Source organism: Triturus cristatus, chromosome 7 (assembly GCF_964204655.1).
Source record: "Triturus cristatus chromosome 7, aTriCri1.1, whole genome shotgun sequence".
NCBI lineage: Eukaryota > Metazoa > Chordata > Amphibia > Caudata > Salamandridae > Triturus > Triturus cristatus.
The window spans coordinates 1,192,456,404-1,192,482,090 of record NC_140590.1 but is presented as its reverse complement, the minus strand read 5'-3'; the positions used below and the strand labels follow the sequence as shown (position 1 = coordinate 1,192,482,090).

Genomic DNA, 25,687 nt, shown 5'->3' with positions numbered 1-25,687 from the left:
GGATGCAGCGCAGCACGCTATCAGATGTGGACTGGACACTACGGGCTCGCTGGGTAGAGCGATGTCGACCACAGTGGTGCTCCGCCGCCACGCCTGGCTGCGGTCCACGAGTTTTTCAGGGGATGCCCTTCGATGGCAATCGCCTTTTTGGCGACAAGGCGGATAGTGCGCTGGTGCGCTTTAAGGACTCCCGGGCTACGGCCAAGTCCTTGGGCCTCTCGGCCTGCGCCCACAAACTTCCGCTTTTCTCCCCTTTCGTGGCCAAGAAAGGGGCGCCCCCTCATGTCCGCCTAGCCACAGGTCGCAGAACCAACCTCGTCGCGGACTTGGATTCCGCCTCGGCGGTACAGCGGGACAACGTGCCGGTCAGTCCACATCTACCCCGGCAGCATCCGCCTCAAAGCCCTCCTAGTCCGTGCTTTCAGGCCCATTCCACACCAGTGGGAGGCAGAGTTCGCCATCACCTGCTCCACTGGCGTTCCATCTCATCGGACAGGTGGGTGCTGCAAATCGTCCGAAGGGGCTACTCCCTCCCCTTCGAGGCGACCCCTCCAGCCATGCCACCGCAGTACCACCGCATGTCAGGGGATCACTTGAAACTTGAAGGAAGTTACGGCCCTCTTGGCCAAGGGGGCCATCGAGCGCGTTCCTGATCCAGAAGTAGGTCGTGGTTGTTATTCCCACTACTTTCTGGTTTCCCAAGAAGGGCAAAGGGGGCCTACGCCCTATCTTGGACCTCAGGGGCGTCAACGCCTTCCTCCGCAAGGAGAAGTTCAAGATGCTCACCTTAGCTCAGGTTCTAGATCTTGGAGACTGGATGGTAGCGTTGGACTTGCAGGACGCTTATTTCCACATCCGCGTCCTGCCGGCCCACCGGTGTTACCTGCGGTTCACGGTAGGCCAGGAGCATTTTCAGTTTACCGTGCTCCCCTTCGGCCTCACCAGTGCCCCTCAAAGTTCACAAAAGTGATGGCGGTGGTCGCAGCTCATCTGCGCAGATTGGGGGTTCCAGTCTTCCCCTATCTCGACGACTGGTTGTTGAAGGCGTGCTCGCCCCAGGCAGTCGTCTCCCACCTCCAGACTATGGCCGACCTCCTGCATTTGCTGGGGTTCTCCATCAATGTGCCGCAGTCGCATCGGAGTCCCTCCCAGAAGCTCCTCTTTAACGGAGCGGTTCTGGACTCGCCGCAGTTCTGGGCTTATCCTCCGGAACTGCGGGTCTGGGATATTCAGGCTCGGATTTCCATCTTTCGGCCTCTATCCCGGGTTTCGGTCAGGTTGGTGCTGCGGCTTCTGGGTCTGATGGCCTCCTGCATCCTGTTGGTGTATCATGCCAGATAGCGAATGCGGGCTCTGCAGTGGGACCTGAAGTTTCAGTGGGCCCAGCATCGAGGCAACCTGTCCGACCACGTCCTGATCTCGGAGGGCACTGCAAGACAGTTGCAGTGGTGGCTTACGGACCGCGATTGGGTCAGCGGCAGATCCCTCATCCTACCCCAACCGGAGCACGTAGTGGTAACTGATGCCTCCCTCCTGGGATGGGGGGGCCACATGGGAGAGGCGGAGATCAGAGGCCTCTGGTCTCCGGCGGAGTCCTGGCTCCATATCAACCTTATGGAGCTGAGGGCGATCCGACTTGCACTGAAGGCATTCCTTCCCTCTGTCCGGGGAAGTGTGGAGCAGGTGTTCATGGACAACACCACCGCCATGTGGTACTGCAACAAACAGGGTGGGGTGGGGTCGTGGACCCTTTGTCAGGAGGCTCTGCGCCTCTGGACATGGCTGGAACATCAGGGCATCACCCTGGTGGTTCAACATCTGGCGGGCTCTCTGAACGCCAGAGCAGACGAACTCAGCTGCCGGTGCATGATGGATCACGAATGGCGTCTAATCTCGGACGTGGCGCAAGGCCTCTTTCGGCAGTGGGTAGAGCCTGCGTTAGATCTATTCGCCACCGAAGAAAACGCGCAATGTCAGCAGTTATGCGCGTTGGAGTTTCCAAGGTGGCACTCGCTCGGGGAAGCCTTTTGTCGCAAGTGGAGTTGGGGTCTGTTGTACGCCTTTCCGCCTATACCACTTCTGCCCAGAGTGCTGAAGAAGATCAGGCGCGACCGGGCCCAAGTTATCTTAGTGGTCTTGGATTGGGCATGAAGGTACTGGTATCCCGAGCTACTCAGTTTGTCAATCGATCCCCCGATACGACTGCCTCTTCAGGAGGACCTTCTGTCGCAGCAGCAGGGGATAGTCCTCCACCCGAACCTGTCCAGTCTCCACCTCCATACGTGGAGATTGAGCGGCGACAGTTGAGGCCATTTGACTTGCCTCCTGAAGTCTGTGATGTGATTCTGGCAGCCAGGCGTCCCTCCACAAAATCGGTATACGCCTGCAGGTGGAACAAATTTGTGGCATGGTGCACAGCAAAGGCTGTGGATCCTCTTTCCGCCCCTCTTTCTGAGGTTCTCCTCTTTCTTCTTTCTTTGGCCCAGCAGGGCTCTGCTCTGGGCACTCTTAAAGGTTATCTTTCAGCTATCTCTGCTTTCATACGGCTTCCTGATCAGCCTTCTCTTTTCAAATCCCCTGTTGTTTCTCGCTTATTTAAGGGCATTACTCTAATGTTTCCTCCTGTGCCTTTCATAATGCCTCAGTGGGATTTGAATCTGGTCTTGCCATTTCTGATGTGCGCTCCCTTTGAGCCACTTCATAATTGTCCCCTTCGTCTCTTGACGCTTAAGACTGCTTTCCTGGTAGCCATCACCTCTGCTAGAAGGGTGAGTGAGCTCCAGGCTCTCTCTTCTAAGCCTCCTTTTCTTTCTGTCCATCTGGACAAAGTTGTTCTCAGGACTCGCCCTTCCTTTCTCCCTAAGGTGGTAACTGCCTTTCACATCGGGAAGTCTGTTACGTTGCCCACCTTCTTTCCACCTCCGCATCCTTCGAGAGAGGAAGAGAGGCTCCACCGTCTGGACCCAAAACGGGCGCTGTCCTTTTATTTGGACCGCACCAAGCAGTTCCGGGTGGACGACCAACTCTTTGTTGGTGACGTGGGCGCTAAGAAGCGACGGGCGGTGCACAAGCGGACCATCTCTCGGTGGGTCGTTTTGTGTATCAAAGCTTGTTACTCCTTGGCTAAAAAGGAACCTCCTGTAGGGCTGAGGGCCCATTCCACTCGGGCCACAGCGGCGACTACTGCCCTGGGCCGGGGAGTCCCTTTGCAAGACATCTGTCAGGCAGCGACGTGGGCCTCGCTGCACACGTTTGCTAAACATTATTGCCTGGACAGCCAATTCCGGAGAGACGGCTTCTTTGGCCGTTCTGTTCTACAGGACTTCCTGGTGTGATCTTGGTTCGCAGACCCACCTCCGGGGTTGGTATTGCTGGGGTATCTATTCTAAAGGGAGGAATCTAACTAACATGTTTCTTTCAGATGAACAAGTTACTTACCTTCGGTAACGATATATCTGTAAGAAACATTAGTTAGTTAGATTCCTCACCGACCCACCCATCCTCCCCGTTCTGCGAACCGATATCTAGGGTTGAGGTTATCACTTTCAGGGCCCTAGCATTTTTTGGAACCAGTGTCGGTCTCTTGCATGGCTCTGCGTTCCTGGCGCGGAAAGCTATGTACAAGAACTGACGTCAGCGCGCGAGGGTGTCGTCTAAGTACTCCGACGTCATCCCGGCGCACAACGCCGACGAAGGACGTAGAGCCGCAGACGACACCTAGCGACGCGCAAGGGTATTGCTGACAAAAAATCTTTCCGGATCCAGCCTGACGCCTGGGGATATTCTAAGGTGAGGAATCTAACTAACTAATGTTTCTTACAGATATATCGTTACCGACGGAAAGTAACTTGTTCGTCGGTTTCAGAAAGGTCATCGCTGCCCATTCAGGTCAGCCTATTGTTTGCTTCTGGGAGGAATTTCACACCCATTCACACCTATTCAGATACTAATTACTGGCAGAGAGAAATGGAAGCGCAAATGGGCCTCCATAGGCTTCAGGAAGGGAAAAGGTAACTTTCTAAAATAAATATTTATCAAAAGTCTGACTTCACCGCTGAACTGGACTTTTAATAACTGTTAGGGTAGGATAGTATTTGTAAAGCGCACTATACCCGAAGGTGTCCAGGCGCTGGGCAGACAAGAGCAGAGGGAGAAGCAAACCGGTGATTAAGAGGGGAAAGCCATGTTTTCAGAAGTTTCCTGAAAACCGAAAGAGAGCTTGCATTGGCAATGGAAGGGGGGAGTGAGTTCCAGAGTCTGACAGCGGCAATCGAAAAGGAGCGGCCGCCCCATCTGGATCTGCGAAATCTAGGTGAGACCAGTTTTTTCTGTCTGAATGATCTGAGTCCTCCCTGGAGTATACCATTGAAACCAGGATTTGAGTTGGGGCAAGCCTTTAGTATGCATGGCCTTATATACCGTACTCAAGACCTTGAAGTAAATATGCTCCCTAATAGGGAGCCAGTGTAAGGTACGGATCTGCTCTCTGGCAGACTGATGTTTGGGAATGTTTAAGATCAGTCTCGCTGCTGCTTTCTGTACCGCCTGGAGCTTATTCACTGATGTTGCAGTGATATTGAGGTACATGGCGTTGCAGTAATCAAGATGAGAGGTAATCAGAGTGATGATAGTGGGCCGATGTAGTTCAGAGGGAATGAGTGGAAGCACCTTTCTGAGAGTTCTTAAAATATAGAAACATGTACCAGCTGTGCGACTGACTTGGGCATCGCCTGCCCGCCTGATGAGCCAAATTACACCGTGGCTGTCACCAATCGGTGGGTACTAGTTTAGACTAACGGGGCGCCGTCGTACTTCCAGGGGACAAGCTAAGACATCCCTGGGTATCCTTGGCTTAGCACCCTTACTGTGCTGCTGCATGTAGTACCCTTCTGTACCTTGCAGACTCTGGATCGCCCTGTAACTCCTCCACAGCTCTGGGGGTGGCCACCGTCACAACCAGGGCCCCCCACCAAGGTAGGCATCTTTACCTACATCCTGCTGATTACCGGGCCTCTCCCAGGTCCAGCCAAAACAAGTCTTAGCCCATACAGGACCGGTGGCCAGCATGCCCCTTCTGGACAGGTGCCCCCATCCTTTCTAAACTCCCCATGGATTTTAGACTGATATGACCTAAAACCAATAGTTAGGTGTTGGTTTAATGTTAACATTGCCTGGCTGAAGAGCAATACCTTTGACAAGCCACTCCTGCCAGGAAGTGCCAATGCGGGTGGAAGTCTTGTCTGTATTAATCTTTAAAGAATTGCCCTTCATCCAGCGAATGATGTTTGACATGCATCGATTGAACTTCTCTGCGACTAAATGCAGGTCATTGGTGATGGAAACAATAATTTGGGTGTTGTCTGCGTAGGAGAGCACCTGGAATCTATGGGATCTCACCAGCTCGGCCAGAGGGGTCAAATACAGATTATAAACAGTGGGGCTAAGCGAAAAGCCCTGAGGGACCCCGCATGGGAGGACATAAGCTTTCGATCTGAAGCCTCCACAGCGGACTGCGTGCATTCTACCGGTTATAAAGATATGGAGAAGCTGCAGGGCTTTTCCGTGACCCCCACTTCCCGCAGGCGTTGGACCATGCGCGCTGGGGAAATGGTGTTGAATGCTGCCGATAAGTCAAGCAGAATCCACACCGGTGAGCCCCCTTGATCTACCTGCAGCCGAATGCAGTCAGTGGCTGCAATAAGGGCAGATTCGGTGCTGTGACCAGCGTGGAATCCATTCTGAAAGCGATCTAAAATTTCCTGTGAGTCAATGTATTTAATGAATTCAGTATTAATGAATTTCTCCAGGATTTTTGCTGTTTCTTAAGGAGTGGAAGAACAATGGCTTCCTTCCAAATAGCTGTGTAGTAACCCGACGAGAGTATTCCATTGAATACCTTGCACAGAAAATTGGCTACTAGATCCGTTGCCAGTTTAAGTGTGGAGGGCATGCAAGGGTCAGAAGGCGCTCCGGATTTAAGACCAAGGAGAAGATCTTTCGTTTGTTGATTCGAAATAGGTGAAAAGGAAGACAAAACATTCTTCCTGGTGACCTGTAGGAGTTTCTCCATGCTCGGTTCAGCACTGTCCTCTGTGATTTCCTCACTAACAATCACATTGTCTATAGAAGGAACAAGCTCGTGGACGATCTTCATGACTTTCTCCTGAAAATAAATTGCAACGTTGTCACAGAAATCTTGGGAGGAAACATAGGTTGTTGCTGGGGTGGTTCCGGGATTTCTTTAATTACCTTAAAGAGCGTTCTGGAGGAATTGTCTGCTGACAAAATCTTAGTCAGTAAGAAAACAGGATTTAGCCTGGAAAATGGCGTCTTTGTAGTTCCTCAGAAGCGATTAGTTTTTAAAAGGGGCAACTGCGTCTAGGGCCCTATTGATCCAGTCCCAAACGCCCTCTGCCTCGATTGGCCTCCTGGCAGGCATCGAGGCCAAGGTAGCCTCCCAGCTAGTGGCACTGATCTTATTAAACTTTTTGCAGCAGCGGTGCCCAGGGGGGTGGGGCCCTCATTCATTCTTGTGGTTAGGGGGTTTTAAATTCGATCAGCCAATAGTCCACCCAGCTGAGGGCTGGACTGGCTCAATCACCAAGTCATTGTGATTGCTAAAAATGCCATGCAGTGTGTGGCTGGCTGTGTGGGGCGGGGAGCGGACCTGTAGCTCAAACCCCATGGAAGACATAAGATCTACAAGGTGGGCTGTGTCGTTATCTAGGTGGTTTTCATGGTGAAAATTGAAATGCCCTACGATCGTGTAGTGGGCCGTGGTAGCAAATGGTTCAAAGGTTTTGGACCAGGTCTCCATAAACTTGGCTCTCGGCCAAGGAGGACGATGTACTAGAAGGCCTGAGAAACAAAAGTTCTCAGATAGTTTGATCCTGAAAGAGGCAGCTCCCAGTATTGTGCCAGGGACCACTTCCACAGCGTTAAGTGTGCATCTGTGGGAGTCCCTAGCCACCAAGGCTAGGCAGCCTCCTCTTCTGTCCAAGCGGTCTTATCTAGATATAGTATTGCCCGGGGGGACAGCATCGACCGGGTCTGGGCCTGAACAGACCCTGACCCATGTCTCAGTAATGAAAAGACAATCTAAATTGAGTGATTGAATTGTCAAGGCAATTTCGGTTTTGTGTTCAATCATGGAGCGAGCGTTCAGCAGCGCTCCCCGAAGTGAATTTGTCCTGCTCTCAGCTTTGTTCTTGGCCTCTGTCTTTTCTTCCACCCTCTACGGTGTTCTGAGACGACCAAGATGGGAAACCCTACTGTTAAATGGCCTTAATTTGCAATGTTGACAAGGTACAGCATCCCCCTTGTTGAGATCCCACTTCTCCTTGCACCCCTCATGATGTGTTTTAGGTCGCAGCTCAAGAAGTTGCAGCTTGGAGTAAGCTTTAGCCAGAGCGTCCTCATTTCCTGTAGGAAAGTGGGCAGCATGCCTGGCCCCTGCCAGACGTGGACGGACGCAAACTGGCTTACCTTTGGCACGCTTGCTGCGCGCTCATAATTGCACGAGTTTAAATGCCCTCAGACCCGGAAGTGCAAAGCGAGCTGGACCGCCAACCTCAGAGAGGCGTCCGGCTGTGAGAGGCACTAAGGAAGAGAAAGACTCTTTCAGCACAAACGGGCAACCCGCAGCAGACCCCAGAGCCCAGAAATGAGAAAAGCATGTCCCCGGAGCAGGGGAGAAAGAGCGCGACTAAGTCGAGTCGCGGGAGAGCTGAAAACCTAAGCGCTACAGAGAGTGAAAGGTGAGAAGCCAGGGAAAGGCCAGCAGCAATATTACATAAAGTGCTCACAAAAATAAAATGCGGGTTTTTCAGGTATAAAATACAACTTTAAAACTCTAAAACTTCAAATAAGCAGAAACGCTTCTTACCTCTACACGCGTCCGCTGCACGCTCGTAATTGCATGAGTTTAAATGCCCCCAGACCCGGAACTATTACCATAGTTGTTGAATTATTTTTATTAGCGGAACTAAAATTTGCATTATTAAATGTAAAAACATAACCCAAAGTGTTTCTCTGAACAGCCAACCTTGCTACAGTGAAAATTGCTTTTTTGGGGGGGTTTCACTGTAAGGACATGTTTAACATTAAATTCCTACATGACCTACGTAAGGGTGACTTATACATATTTGACAGGAAGGCTTTGAACGGTCAAAAGGTGTTATTTTAACAGCCAAAAATGGTAGGCCTGCTGTCATGGTCGGACAGTCACTTTCAAGGATGGAACAACGGCTGTTAAAGTCCACTAGTTAAATTTTACTTACCGGGCCTGGGTACGCTTTGTACTATACACTAGGGACTTATAGGTAATTTAAATAAGCCAATTAGGTATATACCAATTTCATCATGTTGAAAGGGGGAGCACAGGCATCTTACCACTGTTTAGCAGGGGTTAAGACAAAAGAGTTCTACAGCCTGCAAAATGGTTGAGGCAAGAATCTGGGGGTACATCATGCAAATTATGGTTAATGTCCTACAAGCCAGGTCTCATTTACAGGCTATTCCTTTAATTATACCGCTTCCTGCACTGATCCCTCCTGTAAGTCCAAACACGCATAAGAAAGCAAAGCAGGACCTAGGCCCTGTCCCACCACTCTGACTCCCAAGAGAAGTGGCCAGGGCATCAGGATATGCCACACTCCATCAAGGTCACCGGCCACAGAGTCGATCCCTTATTTGATCCCAGTGCGCCCTGAATTTCCCGGGCCATTGTCGACCATAGAGCAGACCAGGGCTTGCAAAGAGACCATCCTCCAAAATTTTTATGTACTTCCTGTTTCCTCTTGTACACCTTCGAACCCCATGAAACCGTGGGGCTTCCAGTTGGGTTACCTCTGATGGCCCCTCCCAGCACAGTCTGTCCCTCTGGACTAGTTACTGGTACTGCACCAAGTTCGGCACAGCCTTGCTCCATGGCCCCAAAATCAATAGCAGTTTTTGCTGCTGTAATGCCTGTGGATGATCCAGTGCCTTTGCCTATGTCAGATGCGGAGCAGATGTCCACTTGAGCTCAACCAATGTCACGCTATGAGATTACTAGAGCACAGCCTGACTAACCCTGTGCGTTTACCAGGTTGCAGATATGAACAGATATTTCATCCTCTTTTGCCGTCTGATTTTGACCCTGTGCCAGAGCATCATGATGATGATGGGAGAGGATGATGGGTCGCTTCCACCTCATTACATCGATGATGCCGTATACCGGTATTTTTCCAACTTGCCAGTGGACTTTATACCCTCCCATGAGATAGAGCATGACTCGCCACATGTGCCACCAATGGAAGAAAGTGCCTCATTAGCAGTGGTGGTTCGAAGGACAGTTGAAATATTGCAGCAGCCCTTCAATGAGACAAAGACAAATGTTTTGACAAAAATCCAACAGCATGGACTGGTGGCATCTGAGCCTTTGCTCCCATTTAATGATGCCTTTATACATACTCTGATGGCTATTACATTGAAACTGTCCTTGCCAACCTGTGAACAGGCAGGTAGCCAGATATCATAGACCAACGCCTATTTCACCTAGCACCCTGCTCCAAAGAGCCTTATTGTATGGGCCTCGACCAGTACAGTCAACCCTAAACCATTTCCGACCAATCCTTTGAACAGTGAATCCAAAAGGATTGATGACTTTGACAAACCTGTGTTTTCCTCTGCCAGCTTGGCACTGCAATTTGTAAACATGGTCTGTCTGTGTGGCCGATACACTCATGGCCTTTGAGACAAGGCCAGCGAGATCTTGCTGGCAGTCTCGGAGGATCTTAGGGCCTCTGTGTCTCACACGATACATGACTAGAAGGATGCAACAGAGCATGTTCTCCATGCCAGTCTGTAAACCATGGATTGCAGTGGCAGGGTTGTCGGTTCCAAAGTTGTCCTTCGTAGATATGCCTGGATGATGTCCATCAGGTTTTTCGGTGGCATACAGGCTTCGCTAATGGTCCTGTCTCTTTGGAGAGACTTTGCTTTGGAACACTTTATTTTTTTTTTTTTTTTTTATTTTTTTTTTGAAGCCGTTTATTACAAAATTCAAAAAATATACAAAGATGGGCCTACAACCTTCAGGCCGGCCGCTAGCAAACAAAAGGAGCATATGATACACACAATAGCGCGCATGCTGCGGCAAAGGGAGATGTACAGGAGTTAGCAGCGTTGATAGCCACACCATCCGGACCCCACATAACGGTTTCTTTTTAGTATAAGTAACAACAGAAAACAACTCCACAAGGCAACCCACAATCGGAAACAGTAGCATGTGCTCCCCTAGAAGGGGGACCCTACCAATCCATAGGAGTATCAAGGGGGGGAAAAGGTCAGGACAGGGACTGGGTGGACTCAGTGCCCGGTACCGGAGAGATAAACCGGCTAAGGGGACAGGGCAGGAGACGGATCGGGCAATAACGGCGGGGTACAGATTCCCCCGCGGTAGGCGTTCCAGGGGCCCCATACTTTCACCCATGTCCCAGGCTTACCTCTCGCTACATACACCACCTTTTCCCGAAACATGCACCAGTCCATATTTTCCTTCCAGGCCGAGACAGTCGGGGACCTCTGGGAACCCCACAGTTGAGCAATATCGCGCTTGGCCACCATATATCCCAGAGTCACCCACCACGTCTGTGGCACCGAGTAGTCGGTTGGTTCCCACACATTCAACAGGCATCTCCTCGCTTCGGGCAGCAGCGACACACGCGTAACCACCCGCAGGACCTCATGCACACCACACCAGAATCGCTCCACCTCTGGGCATTCCCACAAAATATGAAGAAAGGTCCCCAAAGAACCACACCCACGCTTACACAACCCGTCCACAGCATATTTATTTATTTCTGATTTTGTATAGCGCCTGGTTACACTGTCAGTGTGTCCCCGCGCTGTTAGAAGAGCCAGTTGCTCCGTCAGTCAGACACGACGGGGCTAATCTTTAGGAAAGAGGAGTGTTTTAAGTTTCCTGCGGAAGATGAACTCCGATGTTTCCACTCTTAAGCTCAAGGGGAGAGAGTTCCATTTATGTGCCGCCAAAGTACGAAAAGATCTACCCCCCATTCTGGCTCTCTTGTGTCTGGGGACAGCGAGGAGGCCTGCTCCTAATGAGCGGAGTTGTCGGGTAGGCGTATAGGGGCAGAGAAGGTTCCGAAGGAAGGCCGGGCCCTTGCCATGCACGATCCTGTGACCAATGCATAGGACCTTGAAGTCGATCCTTTCATTGATCGGAAGCCAGTGTAATATTTGTAGAGATTTTTTTGAGGCGGCTCTTCTGGACAGCCGGAGGACCAGGCGAGCGGCAGCATTCTGGATTGTCTGCAGTCGACGCCGACTAGTGGCATTGGCGCCTAGATACAAGGCATTGCCGTAGTCCAGTCTCGACGTGACAAGAGCATGGACCAGGGTCTTCCTTGAGGACTCTGGGAGCAGATCCAGAGTCTTACGGAGTTTCCGTAGAATCGAAAAGCACGTACCAGCGACCCGTCTGGTGTGGTAATCGTAATTAAGCTTTGAGTCCACCCATACTCCAAGGTTCTTGACCTGATCTCTAGGGGTAGGGAGAGGCCCCAGGGTTTGTGGCCACCAGGCAGATGACAAGACTGAGGGGGGTTTTCCTACAATCAGCACCTCAGTCTTATCTCCGTTCAGACGGAGGCAGTTCTTCGCCGTCCATCCAGCCAGCTCTTGGAGGCATGATGAGAAGTTCGCGGCGGCTTGTTCAGCAGGTTGGGTCAGAGCGACCACCAGCTGAGTGTCGTCTGCGTATGTCACTACTTCCACCCCATAGCGTTCCGCAGTAGTAGCCACGGGGGTGACATATAAATTAAAGAGGGTTGGACTGAGGCTTGATCCCTGAGGCACTCCTTGACCGAGGTCAAAGGTGTCGGAGCGTGCTCCTCCTTGCTCCACCGAGAAGCTACGGTTAGTAAGAAAAGATTCCAGCCATGACCAGGCCGTGCCTGTCACCCCTCCTTTCTTCAGACACTGTAGCAGCGTATGATGTTAGCCCATAGCCCATACGCAATAGCCTTGGCCCCGTTATGTAGACCCTGTGGAGTATCTTGAGCGGGACGAAGCGAAGGCGGGCCGGTATGGCCACCTCTTTCGGGGAGGCCACCGCAGAGACCCAGTCCTCGTCGTCCAGCTCCAATCCATCGGCATTGGAACACTTTATTGATAGTGAAGTCACAGTGCATTGTTTGGGGCTTTTAACCCCAGCCAAACAATTTATGCACCAGTGTCTGAAATTCAGGGAATATTCCAGATGGCTGATGTATAGGCAGAGCCTGCCTTCTCAGCCAGTTATGCAGCAGACCCCTCAGCCCTTTCAGGTTCATGGATGCTGCAGACAACATGCCGGCGAACAGTGGCATCATTCTTCCAACTTCTCTTCCCCTACGACAGCAGCCAACAAACCGCTTTAGTTTGCCCTCAATGGCACATGCCCAACTAGTGAAGGGCAGGATTCACCACTTTATCCCAGGTTGGTGATCCATCACATCCAACAGATAGGTCTTACAATTTTTTAAAACCAGCTATGCCATCACTTTTTGTCTCCTCCCTATCTGTTATTCCTCCCACACCAAAACAAATTTCATCAGAGCATCTGCTTACCTTGTCACAGCAGATACGCCTGTTGATCACCAAGAGTGCCTGACCCGTAGAATGATAGTCTGCTCCCATCCCAGAGATGATATTTTTCTTGGACCTGCAAGACTTGCATTTCCACATACCCATCTTACAGTCCTGCAGGCATAACCTGCTTTTCAAGGTGAACTAGGAAATGTTTTAATTTTCTATTCTCCCCCCTGGCTTTGCCAGCACCCCTCAGGTGTTCATGGAATTGAAAGCAGTGTTTGCTGCTCATTATTAGTGGTGTGGAGTTCTTGCAATCTCGTAGCTCAACGAATGGCTGCTGAAGGTGGGCTCATCAGTCTTGCGTAGACCACCTCCAGACAATGGTAGAACTTGATATCATTGAGCTTCACCATAAAGTAGCCAAATCCCATCTTTTACCCTCACAGAGGCTTCCATTCATTGGGGTGATCCTAGACATGGTGGAGTTCAGGGGTTTTCTGCCACAGCAACGAGTTCAGGACATTTGGACTGTGATTCTGATGTTTCAGGCTTTTTTCTGGATCCATAGGAAGGTGGCTCCGATGCTTCTTTGTATCTGTGCTTTGTGCAACCTCCTTGCCGACCACACCAAGTGACATGTTGATCCCTGTAGTGAAATCTGAAAACCAAGTGGGCCCAGCAATAAGGCTGTATTTCTGACACCTTCCAGGTCTCGAGCGGATGACTCATGATTTGCAGTGGTGGCTTAACAGTCACACCTTGTAAAGAAACAGGCCACTGTCCCTTCCCCACCCAGAGCTGGCAGTGGTGACAGACACATCGCTACTGGTTTAGGTGGGGTCATCAGCTGGAGGTGGAGATCAGATGTCTCCAGTGAACGACCGGCTCCACATCAACCTACTGGAGCTATGAGTCATTTATCTGGCCTTGAAGGCCTTCTTGCTATTCATCAAGGGGAAGCTACTACAGGTTCTCGCAGATAAAACCATATGCCGTGTGGTACTGCAAAAAGCAGGTTGAGGTGGGTTTTTCTGGCAGTAGCTTTGTGCTTCTGGAGGTTGCTGGAGGTTGCTGGTGAATCAGGGCCTCTTTCTGCTCACCAACCCCCTGCCAGGGTCCCTGAATGGTGGACAAACTGAGCAGGCATTGCCTGGCAGATCACAAATGACGTTTACATCCAGAGATGGCACAGGGCCTCTTCCACTTGAGAGGAATCCTGGCTAGAACATTTCGCCACTGTCGTGCTCGTGCAGTGTCAGCAATTTTGTGCATTGGAATTGCTCCTAGAACACTTGCTAGAAGGCTTATTGCGGCTGGAATGGTACAAGGGACTCCTGCATGCCTTCCCGCCACTATGTCTCCTACTCCGAGTTATGAAGAAGATCAAGAATGACCAGTCCCAAGTCATCGGGTTGCTTTGGATTGGACCAGGAGGATGAGGTATCCAAAGCTCCTGAGAATAAACATCTACCCTCTGATCAGCATACCACTTTGGCAGGAATTTCTGTCACAGCAGCAGGGCGGATACCGCCATCCAAATTTGCACAACTTGCACCTCTGTGTGTGGATACTGAGCAGCAGCAGTTGACTGCTTTTATTTTACCACATGATGTAGTAGATGCCATCCTTGCCACCAGGCCTCCCTCCACAAAAGCCATATGTACTTGATACTGGGACAAGTTTGTAACCTGGTGTGGTGCCAGTGACACTGATTCCTTACAGGCAAAGCTGCCTGATGTTCTTCTGTTTATTTCATCCTTAGCCCAGCAATGCCTTGCAGTGGGTACTTTAAAAGGCATGTTTCAGCACTTTCAGCCTTTCTACATTTGTGGGACCAACCATCCCTCCTCAAATCACCTGTTATGATGAGGTGTATTAAAGATCTGACTTGTATGTCCCTTCCCCGTCCGTTTGTGATGCCACAGAGGGACCTTATTTGGTCTTAACATTCCTTATGTGTAAACCTTTTGAGCCAATGTATAACTTCTCATTGTATCTCCAAACCTTGAAGACTGTTTTCCTCATTGTGATGGTCAGTCAGGCGCTTCAGTGAACTGCAAGCAGTGTCAGTGCAATCTTTCTATACCACATTTTTTAGTTTTTACGTCGATCGTACCAAGGACCATCAGGTGGACAATCAACTTTTTGTGGGCTTCTCCACAGCAAAGAAATGGAAGGATGTGCTTAAGAAGACCTTGTTCAGGTGGCTATTCCTCTGTATTAACATGTGCTATGCATTTGGCAAGAAGCAGCACCCGGAACATCTGAGGGCCCATTCCATCATGACCTACGCCTCTCCCACTACGTTTGCAAGCCGGTGCCTGTCCTTGATATCTTTGCCCGCTTGGTTGTGCAATACGTTTTGGTCTGAGCCCACTGAACAGACCCTCTACCTTACGGAGAAACTGGTTTGGTACTTATTAAAAGGTGAGGAACTTGTGGTTAGAGGTATCTGTTAGAAGAACAACTAACTTGACTTTGGCAATGCCCTTTCTGATAGATACTGTCTGCAGATCTTTCACTTCCCTCCCACCTCAACGTAGCTTCTTTTTACCAATTAAAATGGTTCTACGAAAGGGATCAGCACACTGTTGCTGACATTTGTTCATGCTCCTCATCTGAGGGCACAGAAAGGAAAATAGAAGAAACTGACTTCAGCACTCTTGGGTGCCGCACAACGCCACCCAGAGGCATGCAGAAACATTGCTACAACATCCCCAGTTTGGCACCTGGAAAATGTTCTAAGGTGAGGAATCTGGTTAGACAGAAAATTCCACCAGAAAGAATGTGATGATACAGTACTGAGATCACCAATGCACATTAGCAAAACTTACCCTAACTAGATAGTTTGAACAGCTGGCCATTGGTGAGTACTAGGAGGTTAGTAGTATATGTCCAAATTGCAAACATGTTATTTTCTATACAATATCTACTTTGAGGCAGAAAATGTTAATAATGTTTAATAATCTGTATACTGTTTGTTATTGTTGCTATATTGTGTACTTTCCTATTCATGTGTTTTGATATTGATAAGTGCTTGCCATCTTCTCTATAGGTTGGGCTTTTCCAGTGTGAAGGAGCTGTGTCCTGCCTAGAGCCAAACCCAGTGCATGGATCAGAGATTGTGTGCGGCGATTCCTTGGGGAACATATATTTCCTAAGACTTCAGTAAATTTATCAGTCTCAGAAGGCAGTGAAGGATCCAAAATGGTTTTCCATCTGACAATATTCGGAGAGGCACAGAGGATGGCTTCATATCACCTTCAAGCTCAGAAAAGTCAATCATGCAGGGTTGAATTTATACAAATTTGTTTTTTGCTGATCCCATTGGTGTGGCAACAACCCAAGGTGCCAGGAATGTACACCAGTATGGCATCAGCTATTCTTGCACTATGACCCTAGGCTTTACTATACTATTATGTACCACTCCAATTATGTTCTGTTATTTGTGTTTTCTGTGTCGACTCACTTAAAGCTAAGGGGTCCCCACTTATCATTTTATATCCGATTAGTTTTTTTGGCTCTACATAGCCAGTGCCTTTAAATTATGTATGCAATAGCTATTGTGTATTCCATGATCAATTAAATAAGTGTGTGGTGGTGGACAACCTAACTTGTTCAAATACATTTGGAGTATGGTGTGCTGTGCTCCCCACAGGAAAATGCTTGTTTCTCTGTCCCTGGATGTTACTTCAGATATTATTTTGGATCTATCTAGCGATGTATTTTCAGATGATCCATGCTGTACCTGGCTGATAAGCAAAATTCAAAGCAGCAGGCCTGCCTAAGTTTCTCCTTTCTGGTCTTCTCCTTGCAGTTATAAGACCCTTGGGCTTTACCCGCCCTTGTCTGAAAAATCTGTCAATTTCCCCTGTATTATATAGTGTTTGTTACAACAATTGGAAATATGTATTTAGACTAACCTTTGATGGAGTTGCATAGAAGAACAATATACACTTTCAGTTTTAGAGTGCATTTTAACAGATATAAACAGAATTCCACTGAATGACAAAGTGGGTTGAAAGAAAAAGCAGATTCACACTTCACTCCTACTGGAAAAATAAAGTGTTCGCAAAAGTTGAAAGCAAAGTCCTTTATTTTGAACTGTGAAACTGCAGTTTGAAGGTATCGACAAGTTTCTCAGAGGTTCCTCCTAATCTATGCCAATGCCATATGCTTTCGAAGGTGCTCATGTTGCCAAGGAATCCAGGTTCACTAATAACTTCCTAGAAAGTATGTATCTGATAGAGACTACTAGCCGCAGATTCCTTAACGTAGAATTATCCCCAGGCGTGAGACTGGATCTGGAAATCTTTTTTACCACAGCATCTCTGCGTGACGGGGGGCGGCACCATGGGACTCCGCCCTGACGTCGTCTGCGGGCATGACATCAGCGAGGTCACATAAGCCCCACCCCGGCGCGCTGACATCAGTTTTTTTCTTTTCCGCGTGCCGCGCGGATCTGGATTACTCTGTCCGCTTATTTTTAGCCTTTCCTCGATTTTTATGGGGTACTGTGTGCAATGCCTTCGGGCTTTAAAACTTGTGATAAGTGTGCGCGTCCGATGTCGCCGACGGACCCTCACCCCATCTGCATGTGGTGTTTGGGCGAACACCATTACTCCACAGACTGTGACGCCTGCCAGCAGCTCAAGCCCAAGTCCTGGCGGGAGCGCCGGATGAAGCTGCTGTCGGCTCGCCTGTCCAGGTCGGCCTCGTCCCTGCGTCTGTCCCCGGAGGGGTCCAGAAATTGCCGCTCCCGGCTGCATCGCTGCCCTTCCCCGCGGCTCCCGGGACGTCGAACGACGGTGGGTAAGTCTGCCAGTGTGCCTCCGGGGCCTGGTCCTCGGCTGGCGGTGGGCGCAGGTTCCTCTCGGGACGTGCGTCCTCGGACGTCGGCGCCCTACCCGCCGTTCCCCGGTGCGGGGGCGTCCAGGGCTCAGATGGAGGCCTACATTGCGGCTCTGCAGGGCTCCTTCTGCCCCACTCCTCTCCCTGAGACTAACGCAGTCCACTCGCCTTGCGCGGGTCGGCTGTGGAGTCGCTGGCGGATTAATCCCTGGCACCGCCAGGTGCAGCTTCAGGAGCGGGTGATGTGGTGTCACCGAGGTGCGGCCCTTCGGGGTTCCCCTCCTCGACCCACAGCGTTCCCGCCTCGCCGCAAAGTCCCGCGGGGCTCCCTGTGGCGTCGCAGGGGGTCGCTGGGACTCTGTGCTTGCCTTCCTGGAGGCCGAGCTGATGCCGGTTCTGTGCCAGCGGCTGTCCTCCCCGGGCCGGATGTTGCAACGGGGTGAGGTTGTGTCTCAGGTTGCCTCTCCCCAGCCCTCTCCACCGGAGGTGGGCCCCTCCGGGTCCGTGCTGGCGCAGTTTCGGCGCAGCTCCTTGGCTTCGCCGGGCTCGCCCTTTCCTGCGCGGCAGGCGGTCGTAGAGGTGCTTCCAGCCCCTCGGGGGGGGGGCCGCCGGTGGCAGTTGCCCCGGCTCCTGTCGCTGTCTCTCTGGTGCCGGCTCGGCGTCTGCGTGTCGACTCTTCCCCGGACGCTCCTTCATCTCTGGACGATTGCCGGCTCCTAGCCTGTTCCTCGCCGGAGTCCGGGCGCCTAGTTGTTTTTTCTCCGGTGCGTTCTGATGCTAGCTCTACCCCGTCCCCGCGGCTGCGGGTCCTGGGTCCGCTGTTCCGCCCCATGCTCGGGGCTGCTCCTGTGACTGGCCCTCAGGTTCCTCACTCATCTGTGGGGTTCCCGCCTTTTCTGTGCGGGCCTTTCCTTCCTATGGCGGGGCATGGGGACGGGCGGCTCAGCGTGCAGCCTTCGCCCACAGAGGACTTGCTCTCACCCTTGTGCGGTCCTTCAGAAGCGGGTGTCGCCTTTGTTCGGGCTCTCGCCACAGCCACTGGGATTTTACAGATGGGCTATCCGATCACGCAGGTGCCTCCTGACCATTTGTTGGAGGTTCTCCACCAGGGCTCTGGTGGGGGGGCCTTTGCTTCCCTTTGAGGTTTGGCTGCATGATTCCCTTTTAGTGGCCCGGGGGCGCCCTGCTACGGGGCATCCGGTGCCTCCTACACTGCTTTGTTGCCACCGCCCGGCCCCGCATGGGCCCGCTTGTCTTTCTTCCCATCCCTCTGCCCAGGGCCCCATCCTTCAGGCTGCCTTTCCGTCTTTGCCCTCTGTGTTGCTCCCTCTGTTGCGAGAGGCCCGTTGGTTGGACTCTTGGGGGGCGTAATGTTTTTGCCTCTTCGAGCACCGCTCTTCGTGCGCTCAACATGCTCTTTGTCTTGGCTCGTGCTACTTCTACCCTCTGGGATTCTACATAATCCCTTCTGCCCTGCATCTCCTTTGACAGAGTCCTGCTGTTTAACACACATGCAGATTCTGCTATTCAGCGGCTTCTTGCGGGCCTCTGTCCTCCTCCTCCTCCTCCTCCGTGAGTTTTGGTGGTCGGTTCTGGTCGGTTCTTGGGAGACGTTTATCCCTTGCTCCGTTGGGGCGCTGTCTTTCATTATAGTCTGGTTCTGGTTGAAGCCTGCCTTGTTGGGCCGTTCTTGGCCCTTCTGCGCTTTGTTGCTGGCCGGCCCCTTCGACCCTGTGGTTGTTTGATTCCTGTTCTTCCCTCGACTCCTCGGAGTTACATGTGTATCTGATTTCGGTTGGAGTGGGCCTTTGAGGTCAGATGTCCTCTCTGTGCCTTTGGCTGCTAGTTCGGCCCTTCAACTTTTTCATACGTTTTGGCTGCTTGGTAGGCTGCCTGCGGGCCTTTTTGTTTTTTCCTCTGCTACGAAGTTTTGCCCCTAAGAGTTTTTTTTCCCCTCCTGGTACTGTTTGGGGATGTGTCCTACCCCATGTGGGGTACTTGTTGACTGTTGTATAGTCCCTTTTCTCCGTTGGGCGGCGGTGCCTGCTCTCTCGGGTTCCTTGGTTCACAGAGGTCACTGTTTACCGCCAAGGGCGGCCTTGCTTCTTTCTTCTTTTTCTTTCTCTGTCTCAAGATCCAGGGCGCCCTCCGGTCAGCGCTCTGAGTGTTCTGTGCACCTTCGTTGGCCTCTACCGGGGTTCCGGCTGTGCACTGTCGTGTGTGTGTGTTCCACCGCAGTGGGCCGCGGTGTGTGCTGTCTGCTCCTCTCTTCTTGTCTTTTACTGTGAGGCGCTTCCCCGCTCCGTGGTCCCTTCGCTGGGTCTGGGGGTGGTGTTCTCTGTTGATGGCTCCTGTCGTTGGTTTCTTGCGGAGTCGTCTTTGCTCCTTCGGTTTTCGGCAGCCCCTACCTTGTGGGGCTGTTCTATCCTCCCTTGCCTCTTGCTGCATCCCCTATTGGGGCTCTGTGTTCCACTGGGCTGGGGGGCTTCCCTCGCAGTCCCTCCTCCCCTCTGGGTATGGCTGGGGTATCTATTCTACGTTAAGGAATCTGCGCCTAGTAGTCTTTATCAGATGTACCAATTACTTACCTTCGGTAATGGTGTATCTGGTAGAGACGATTCTAGCCGCAGATTACTTCACGACCCACTCTTCCTCCCTGTTCTGCGAAGGGCCCGTCCTGTTGGGCTTTCTGCTTTGGTCTCTTTTGGGTGACTTACCTCTACGGGGTCCCTGACTCTTCGGTTGGGCCTTCTGCTCTAGCTTTCCTTTGGGTGGCGTGGGCTCTACAGGTGTCTTTTCCTCCCTTTGGTTGACATTTCTTTATTCGCCTCCCTTGGGTGGCTGCCCTCTTCGGCTGTCCTGTTCGCTTCCTTCCTGATGGATGCACGCTCTGGCTGGTCTTGTGGGGGTGGATTCCTGGGTCCTTTGTGTCCCCCTGCTTCTGGAGATCTCTCCTTCCTTGCAGTCCTTTGGGTGGAGGTCTCTGGGTGGTGCCTAGGCCCCTCGCTCTTGCGGGGCCCCGGCGTGCCTTGGAGGGGTTGTTGATGGGTCTGTTGTAGGGCCTTTCAACCTTTATTGTTTTGCATGTGCCCGCTGTCTTCTAGGTCTGCTGCCTTTTCTTGCAGGTCCTTTGGTGTCCTCTGTCCCCTGGGAGGGTGTCTTCCTTCCCTTGTAGGGCTGTCCTGTGGGCTGCGGCCATGTTTCTTATTTTGGTCATAAGTGTTCTGGTCTGCAGTGAGGACACTGCCTTTTGTGGTGCTGTTGCTCACCATGGATTGCTTCCCTTTCTTTTCTATACTTAATGCACACTGTTCCCATGCTCTCACAGTTTTTTGTTTGCACTAGCTCCGCGTGGTGGCGCGGAAAAGTTCTCCGAAGCAAACTGATGTCAGCGCGCCGGGTGGGGCTTATGTGACCTCGCTGACGTCATGCCCGCTGACGACGTCAGGGCGGAGTCCCGCGGTGCCGCCCCCGGGATGCAGCGATCCTGTGGCCAAAAAGAGTTTTCCGGATCCAGTCCCACGCCTGGGGATAATTCTTAAGGAATCTGCGGCTAGAATCGTCTCTACCACATACACCATTATCGAAGGTAAGTAATTGGTACTTTAGTACTACGAGTTTTAATGGCGGCATATTGACCTTTAAATGTACAATTTACCACCTGCTTTCCCAGCTGTTCTTCACAGGAGAGCCTCCAAACTTACTTGTAGATTTATATTTTAAACCGAAAAAAAATTGTTGCTAATGATAGTGTCCTAATGAGCTTCATACTCTAGCATTTGTTGATACATTTTCAAAACATCTATGGGAGGGATCATGCAAATCACTTTTCAAGAGGTCATTAATTCCTTTGAATTTTGAGTAGATTTTGTAGCCCAAAGACCTTTGAATTCACCATTAAACAAGACCGTTTTAGTATCTAAAATGGAACCCAAGCCAACTGTAAATTGGCCTTTAAATATGATCACATTTTGGTCACTGTTTATGGACTACTTTGTACTTTAAAATTCAGTTTGCCCCTATTCAATGTTGATTAGTATATTAAGAGTAGAGGTAGCCACTCTGTAGTTATAATCTGAAAGAAACACGTAGTGTCAGTCAGTCAACAATAGCTTTATTCGGTTAATAATTAAAACCATCAAAGCATACACAAAATTTCATTTGCAAATAGTTACATGTAAAAATAATTAACAAAGGAATTTCAAACAATACACAGTGCACAAATATACATAAAAATATGTTTAAACAAATAATTGGCGAATGTGAACATTAAAAAGTAAAGCAGGCCAAAATTTATAAGACTATTTCATGATTTCAAAAGAAAGGGATAAAAAGGCCCGGTCTCGGACTGTCAAACATGCTAAAAAAAAATTAAAAAAAAATAACGCTAAAATATATTAGACTACATTCGATTTCTACTTCTAATTGCCCCTGAAAGATAGCTGGCAACTCCAAAACAGACAAAAGGAGAGCCCAGCATTTGCAGAAATACCAAGGCGGGCCTTACTTGGTCAAAGTGACAGTTCTTAAAAATGGGGCAAATAAATTTCTTACGTAACAGAGTGTAAAATTTACAGTAAAAAATCATATGCAGCGTATTTTGTTCGGAGGCGTTATCACAGGGACAGGTGCCCAAAGTGCCCTCTTTAAAAAAGCCCTTCGGGTGTGCTAGGAGCCAAGGTAACATGTCATGTTTAAACCTAATCAATAAAAACAGATGAAAAGGGTTATTTATATAAGTCAAGTATGGCTGAATCTCATTGCCCATACTTAACATGACAAATCTCCTAACAGACGGTTTACACACTTCCTCGCCTTCTCTCTGCAACTTTGCCCTGCACATGAACTGAGACTTTAAGTCTTTTATTTCCAATTTGGACAGCTCACATGGTCTCTCAAATAATTCTAAGCAGCCAAGAGTCTCCATCTTAGATTTAATATATCGTAGCCAAGGAATACACATGGCTTTGTCAAGGACCAGACAGTCTTGTATAATGAGCTGGTTTAGGGTTGGTGGATGCTGCGCCCAAACCCTTAACCAACCCATTAATGGGGCAACGGAAATCTGATCCACTAGATACTCAGCCCCCAAATCTTCATGGATATTAAAGATTGAAGTAGAAACAGGCAATGACAAAAGTTTCCGAAAAAAGGCATTCTCAATTAATTGAATCTCCACTGCCGACGCATAGCCCCAGACCTCACTACCATACAGGGCCATAGGCACGCACTTAGCGTTATATATCTTCAAAATCGCGGGCAAGGGCTTGCATCCCAGCCGTTTTGCAAAACCCAACAATGCTCCTGTTGCCCTGGCGAGAATATTCTGTTTCTGTGCGCGTTGCGCGACCCATGATCCTCGGTCATCAAAAGTGACCCCCAAATATGGAAAGGTCTGGACTTTTGTTAGCTCCTGCTTATTGCAGAAGAATTTAACCTTTTTAGCAGCTCCATCTCCTATTGTCATTGAGTGGGATTTTTTTAAATTTATTACTAAGTCCAAGGAGACCATAAAATCGTTAAAACCATTTAAAAGGGCTTGAAGGCCTCTTGCAGTTCTAGCCAATAAGACCGTGTCATCCGCATACAACAAAGCGGGAATCAACTTAGTACCTACTCTTGGGATGTCTTTACAAGATGAGGACAAAACTTCCCCCAGGTTATTAATATAAAGTGAGAAAAGCAGGGGGGCGAGAATGCACCCCTGTCTTACCCCACGCTTCACCTGCCAGGCATCAGTTAGATTCCCGTCCTTATTATAACGGACCGCCGCAGTAGTGTCTTCATGTATAAGTGCTAAAAAGGAAATCAGCACAGGGTCAAGACCCATAGTTGCCAGGGATGCCCATAGTTTTTGACGATTAACCAAATCAAAAGCAGTAGATAGGTCCATGAATGCTAAATGTAAGACCCCCTGCTTCGCAATCGTATACTTCCCAATGATGAGATGCAAATTAAGGCATTGACCTACCGTGCTCCTTCCCTTTCTGAAACCATACTGAAGGTCCGAAATAATGGAGTTGTCCTCCAGCCATGATGTTAACCGTGCTAGGACAACTTTACCCATTATTTTCATCGCAGAATCGAGAAGAGAAATAGGCCGATAACATGCCGGATCCTCTCTAGCACCTTTTTTAAATATTGGTACTATCACGGCCTTACCCCAAGAACGGGGGACACCCTCCTTTGCTACCGCGTTAAAAACACGTAGTGATAGATTCCCTACCTTAGAATATCCCCAGGCGTCAGACTGGATCCGGAAAGTTTTCGTCAGCAGTACCCCTGCGTGTCGGTAGGTGGCATTGTGCGGCTCCGCGTCCGTCGTCGTGATCGCCGGGATTACGTCACGGCCAGTACTTAGACGCCGCCCACACGCTCTGACGTCAGTTCTTTTTTTCTGCGCCAGCAAGAGCAGATCCGGGCAGATCTAGTACCCCCAGTCCTTTTTTGACTGAGTTTTTTTAGGCCTTTTGTCTCCTAGTTTTATTTTAGTCGATTGACTCCTGGTGCCTTAGGATGCCCGGATTTAAGAACTGTGGAGACTGTCACCGCATGATGTCGGTGACGGACCCACACCGTGTGTGTCTCTACTGCCTGGGGCGCGACCACGACTCCATGTCGTGCCCCGACTGCCAGGACATAGCGCCCAAAACTTTGCGGGAGCAGTCCCGAAAGTTGCTGGAAGTCCGGCAGTCGGCTCCGCGCCGTTCAAGGTCCAGGTCCCGTGGGAGGTCGAGGGACAGGTCGCGGAGTCGTCACCATCATTCTTCTGGATCTGAGTCTTAGCACTCGGAGTCAGGTTAGTCGAAGCATTCCAAAAAGAAGTCGAAGAAGCGTTGTCGCTCTTCGACTTCCCCTCGCCTGACGCGGCTGAGGGTGCGGGCAGTACCACCCCCGTGGCTCCGGCGGAGGCTGTGACGTCGCCGCCGGCCAACCCGCCCTTCCCGGTTCTGGTGGCGACGCCTGCCCAGGTGCAAGTTTCTTGCTGCCATGGCCCGACTCTTTGGGCCGTCTAGCCCTGCCGGTGCGCCTCTGGGCCCCGACTGGGAGGTCCTGTTCCATCACTGCAGGCTCCGTCACCGGCGTCGCCGACTGCTCCGGCGCCGCAGGCCCCCATGGGATCCGGGATCAGGCCCCGGTCGACGACGGTTGACCTTGCCACGCCTCCACCGACGTCGACCCCACCGGCACCGCTTCCGACGTCGCCCGCTCCTCGGGACGACGTCGCTCGACGCCGATTCCTGCGCCGATGGGATTTGTTTCCTATGTCAGTCCTCCTTATTTTGAGCCAGACTTTGGAGGAAGGGGAGGACTGGGAGGGGTCTGAGGACCCTCTCGCACAGGACTGTGCTTATGATCCAGACTGGGGGAAGCCAGTGGTCTTGACACCTCGCCTGACTTTGGCATGCTAACTCCCCCTACTGTGGCTACGGAGGAGGTAGACATTTACGCAGTGGTGTTGCGTAGGACGGGCGAGGCCCGCTACCTCGGACTCCCTACAGTGGCTGTCAGGACTAACATCCTGACAGAAGTGCTCCAACCGGCATCGACCTCTTCGGAGACCTTGCTGCCCTTTATTGACGCACTTTGACGTTCATTTGGGCACCTGGTCCAGGCCCAACACAGGGGCTCCTGTGGACAGGAACGTGGACCGATGCCATCGCCCGGCTCCGGGCGATCGCCTCTTCCTCTCTCCAGCCTTAGTTGTCCAGGCCTCTGCGTCCCAAAGCGCGTTCCCTTCCGCACCTCCGGATAGGGAATCCAAGAAGCTGGAGCAGTTTGGCAAGAAGCTGTTTTCATCTGCCAGCTTAGGGCTGCGGTCGGTGAACACCGCAAGCCTCTTGGGCCGTTATTCCCACTCTGTGTGGGACACGGTTGCGCAGGTGCTGCCTAGCTGTCCGGAGGAGGTCCAGACAGTACTCACCCAAGCTGTTGCTGCTGGGAGTGATGCAGTTCACCATCTGTTGTGGGCTTGACACCGCCGACTCGCTGGGCAGGGAGATTTCTACGACGGTGACACTTCGGCGCCACGCCTGGCTGAGGACAACTGGCTTTTCGGGGGATGTCCAGGCTACCCTGATGGACATGCTCTTTGATGGCATTCGCCTTTTTTGGCAATAAGGCAGATAGACTGCTGGAGCGTTTTAAGGACTCAGGGGCTACGTCCAAGTCCTTGGGCCTGTCAGCCACTCGGCCTCCTCCGCCTTCTGCCTTTCGCTCCTTTCATAGCTGCGGAAGGGGCACCCCTCTACTTTCG

General features: G+C 50.9%; 1 protein-coding gene across 7 annotated transcripts in view; it reads left to right on the top strand.

Moving 5' to 3' along the window:
• The window catches only part of LOC146811566 (telomerase protein component 1-like), a 1,575,504-nt gene extending 1,559,317 nt beyond the window's left edge, over positions 1 to 16,187 (top strand). For all 7 annotated transcript variants that reach the window (XR_014966741.1, XM_085618541.1, XM_085618539.1 and 4 more), the window contains one exon: positions 15,635 to 16,187. Coding sequence is in view for 6 of the 7 variants with exons in the window: in XM_085618541.1 (XP_085474667.1) it covers positions 15,635 to 15,751 (117 nt within the window). In the remaining variant the exon portion in view is untranslated. The remainder of the gene's footprint in view (positions 1 to 15,634) is intronic.
• The last annotated feature ends 9,500 nt before the right edge of the window (positions 16,188 to 25,687 follow it).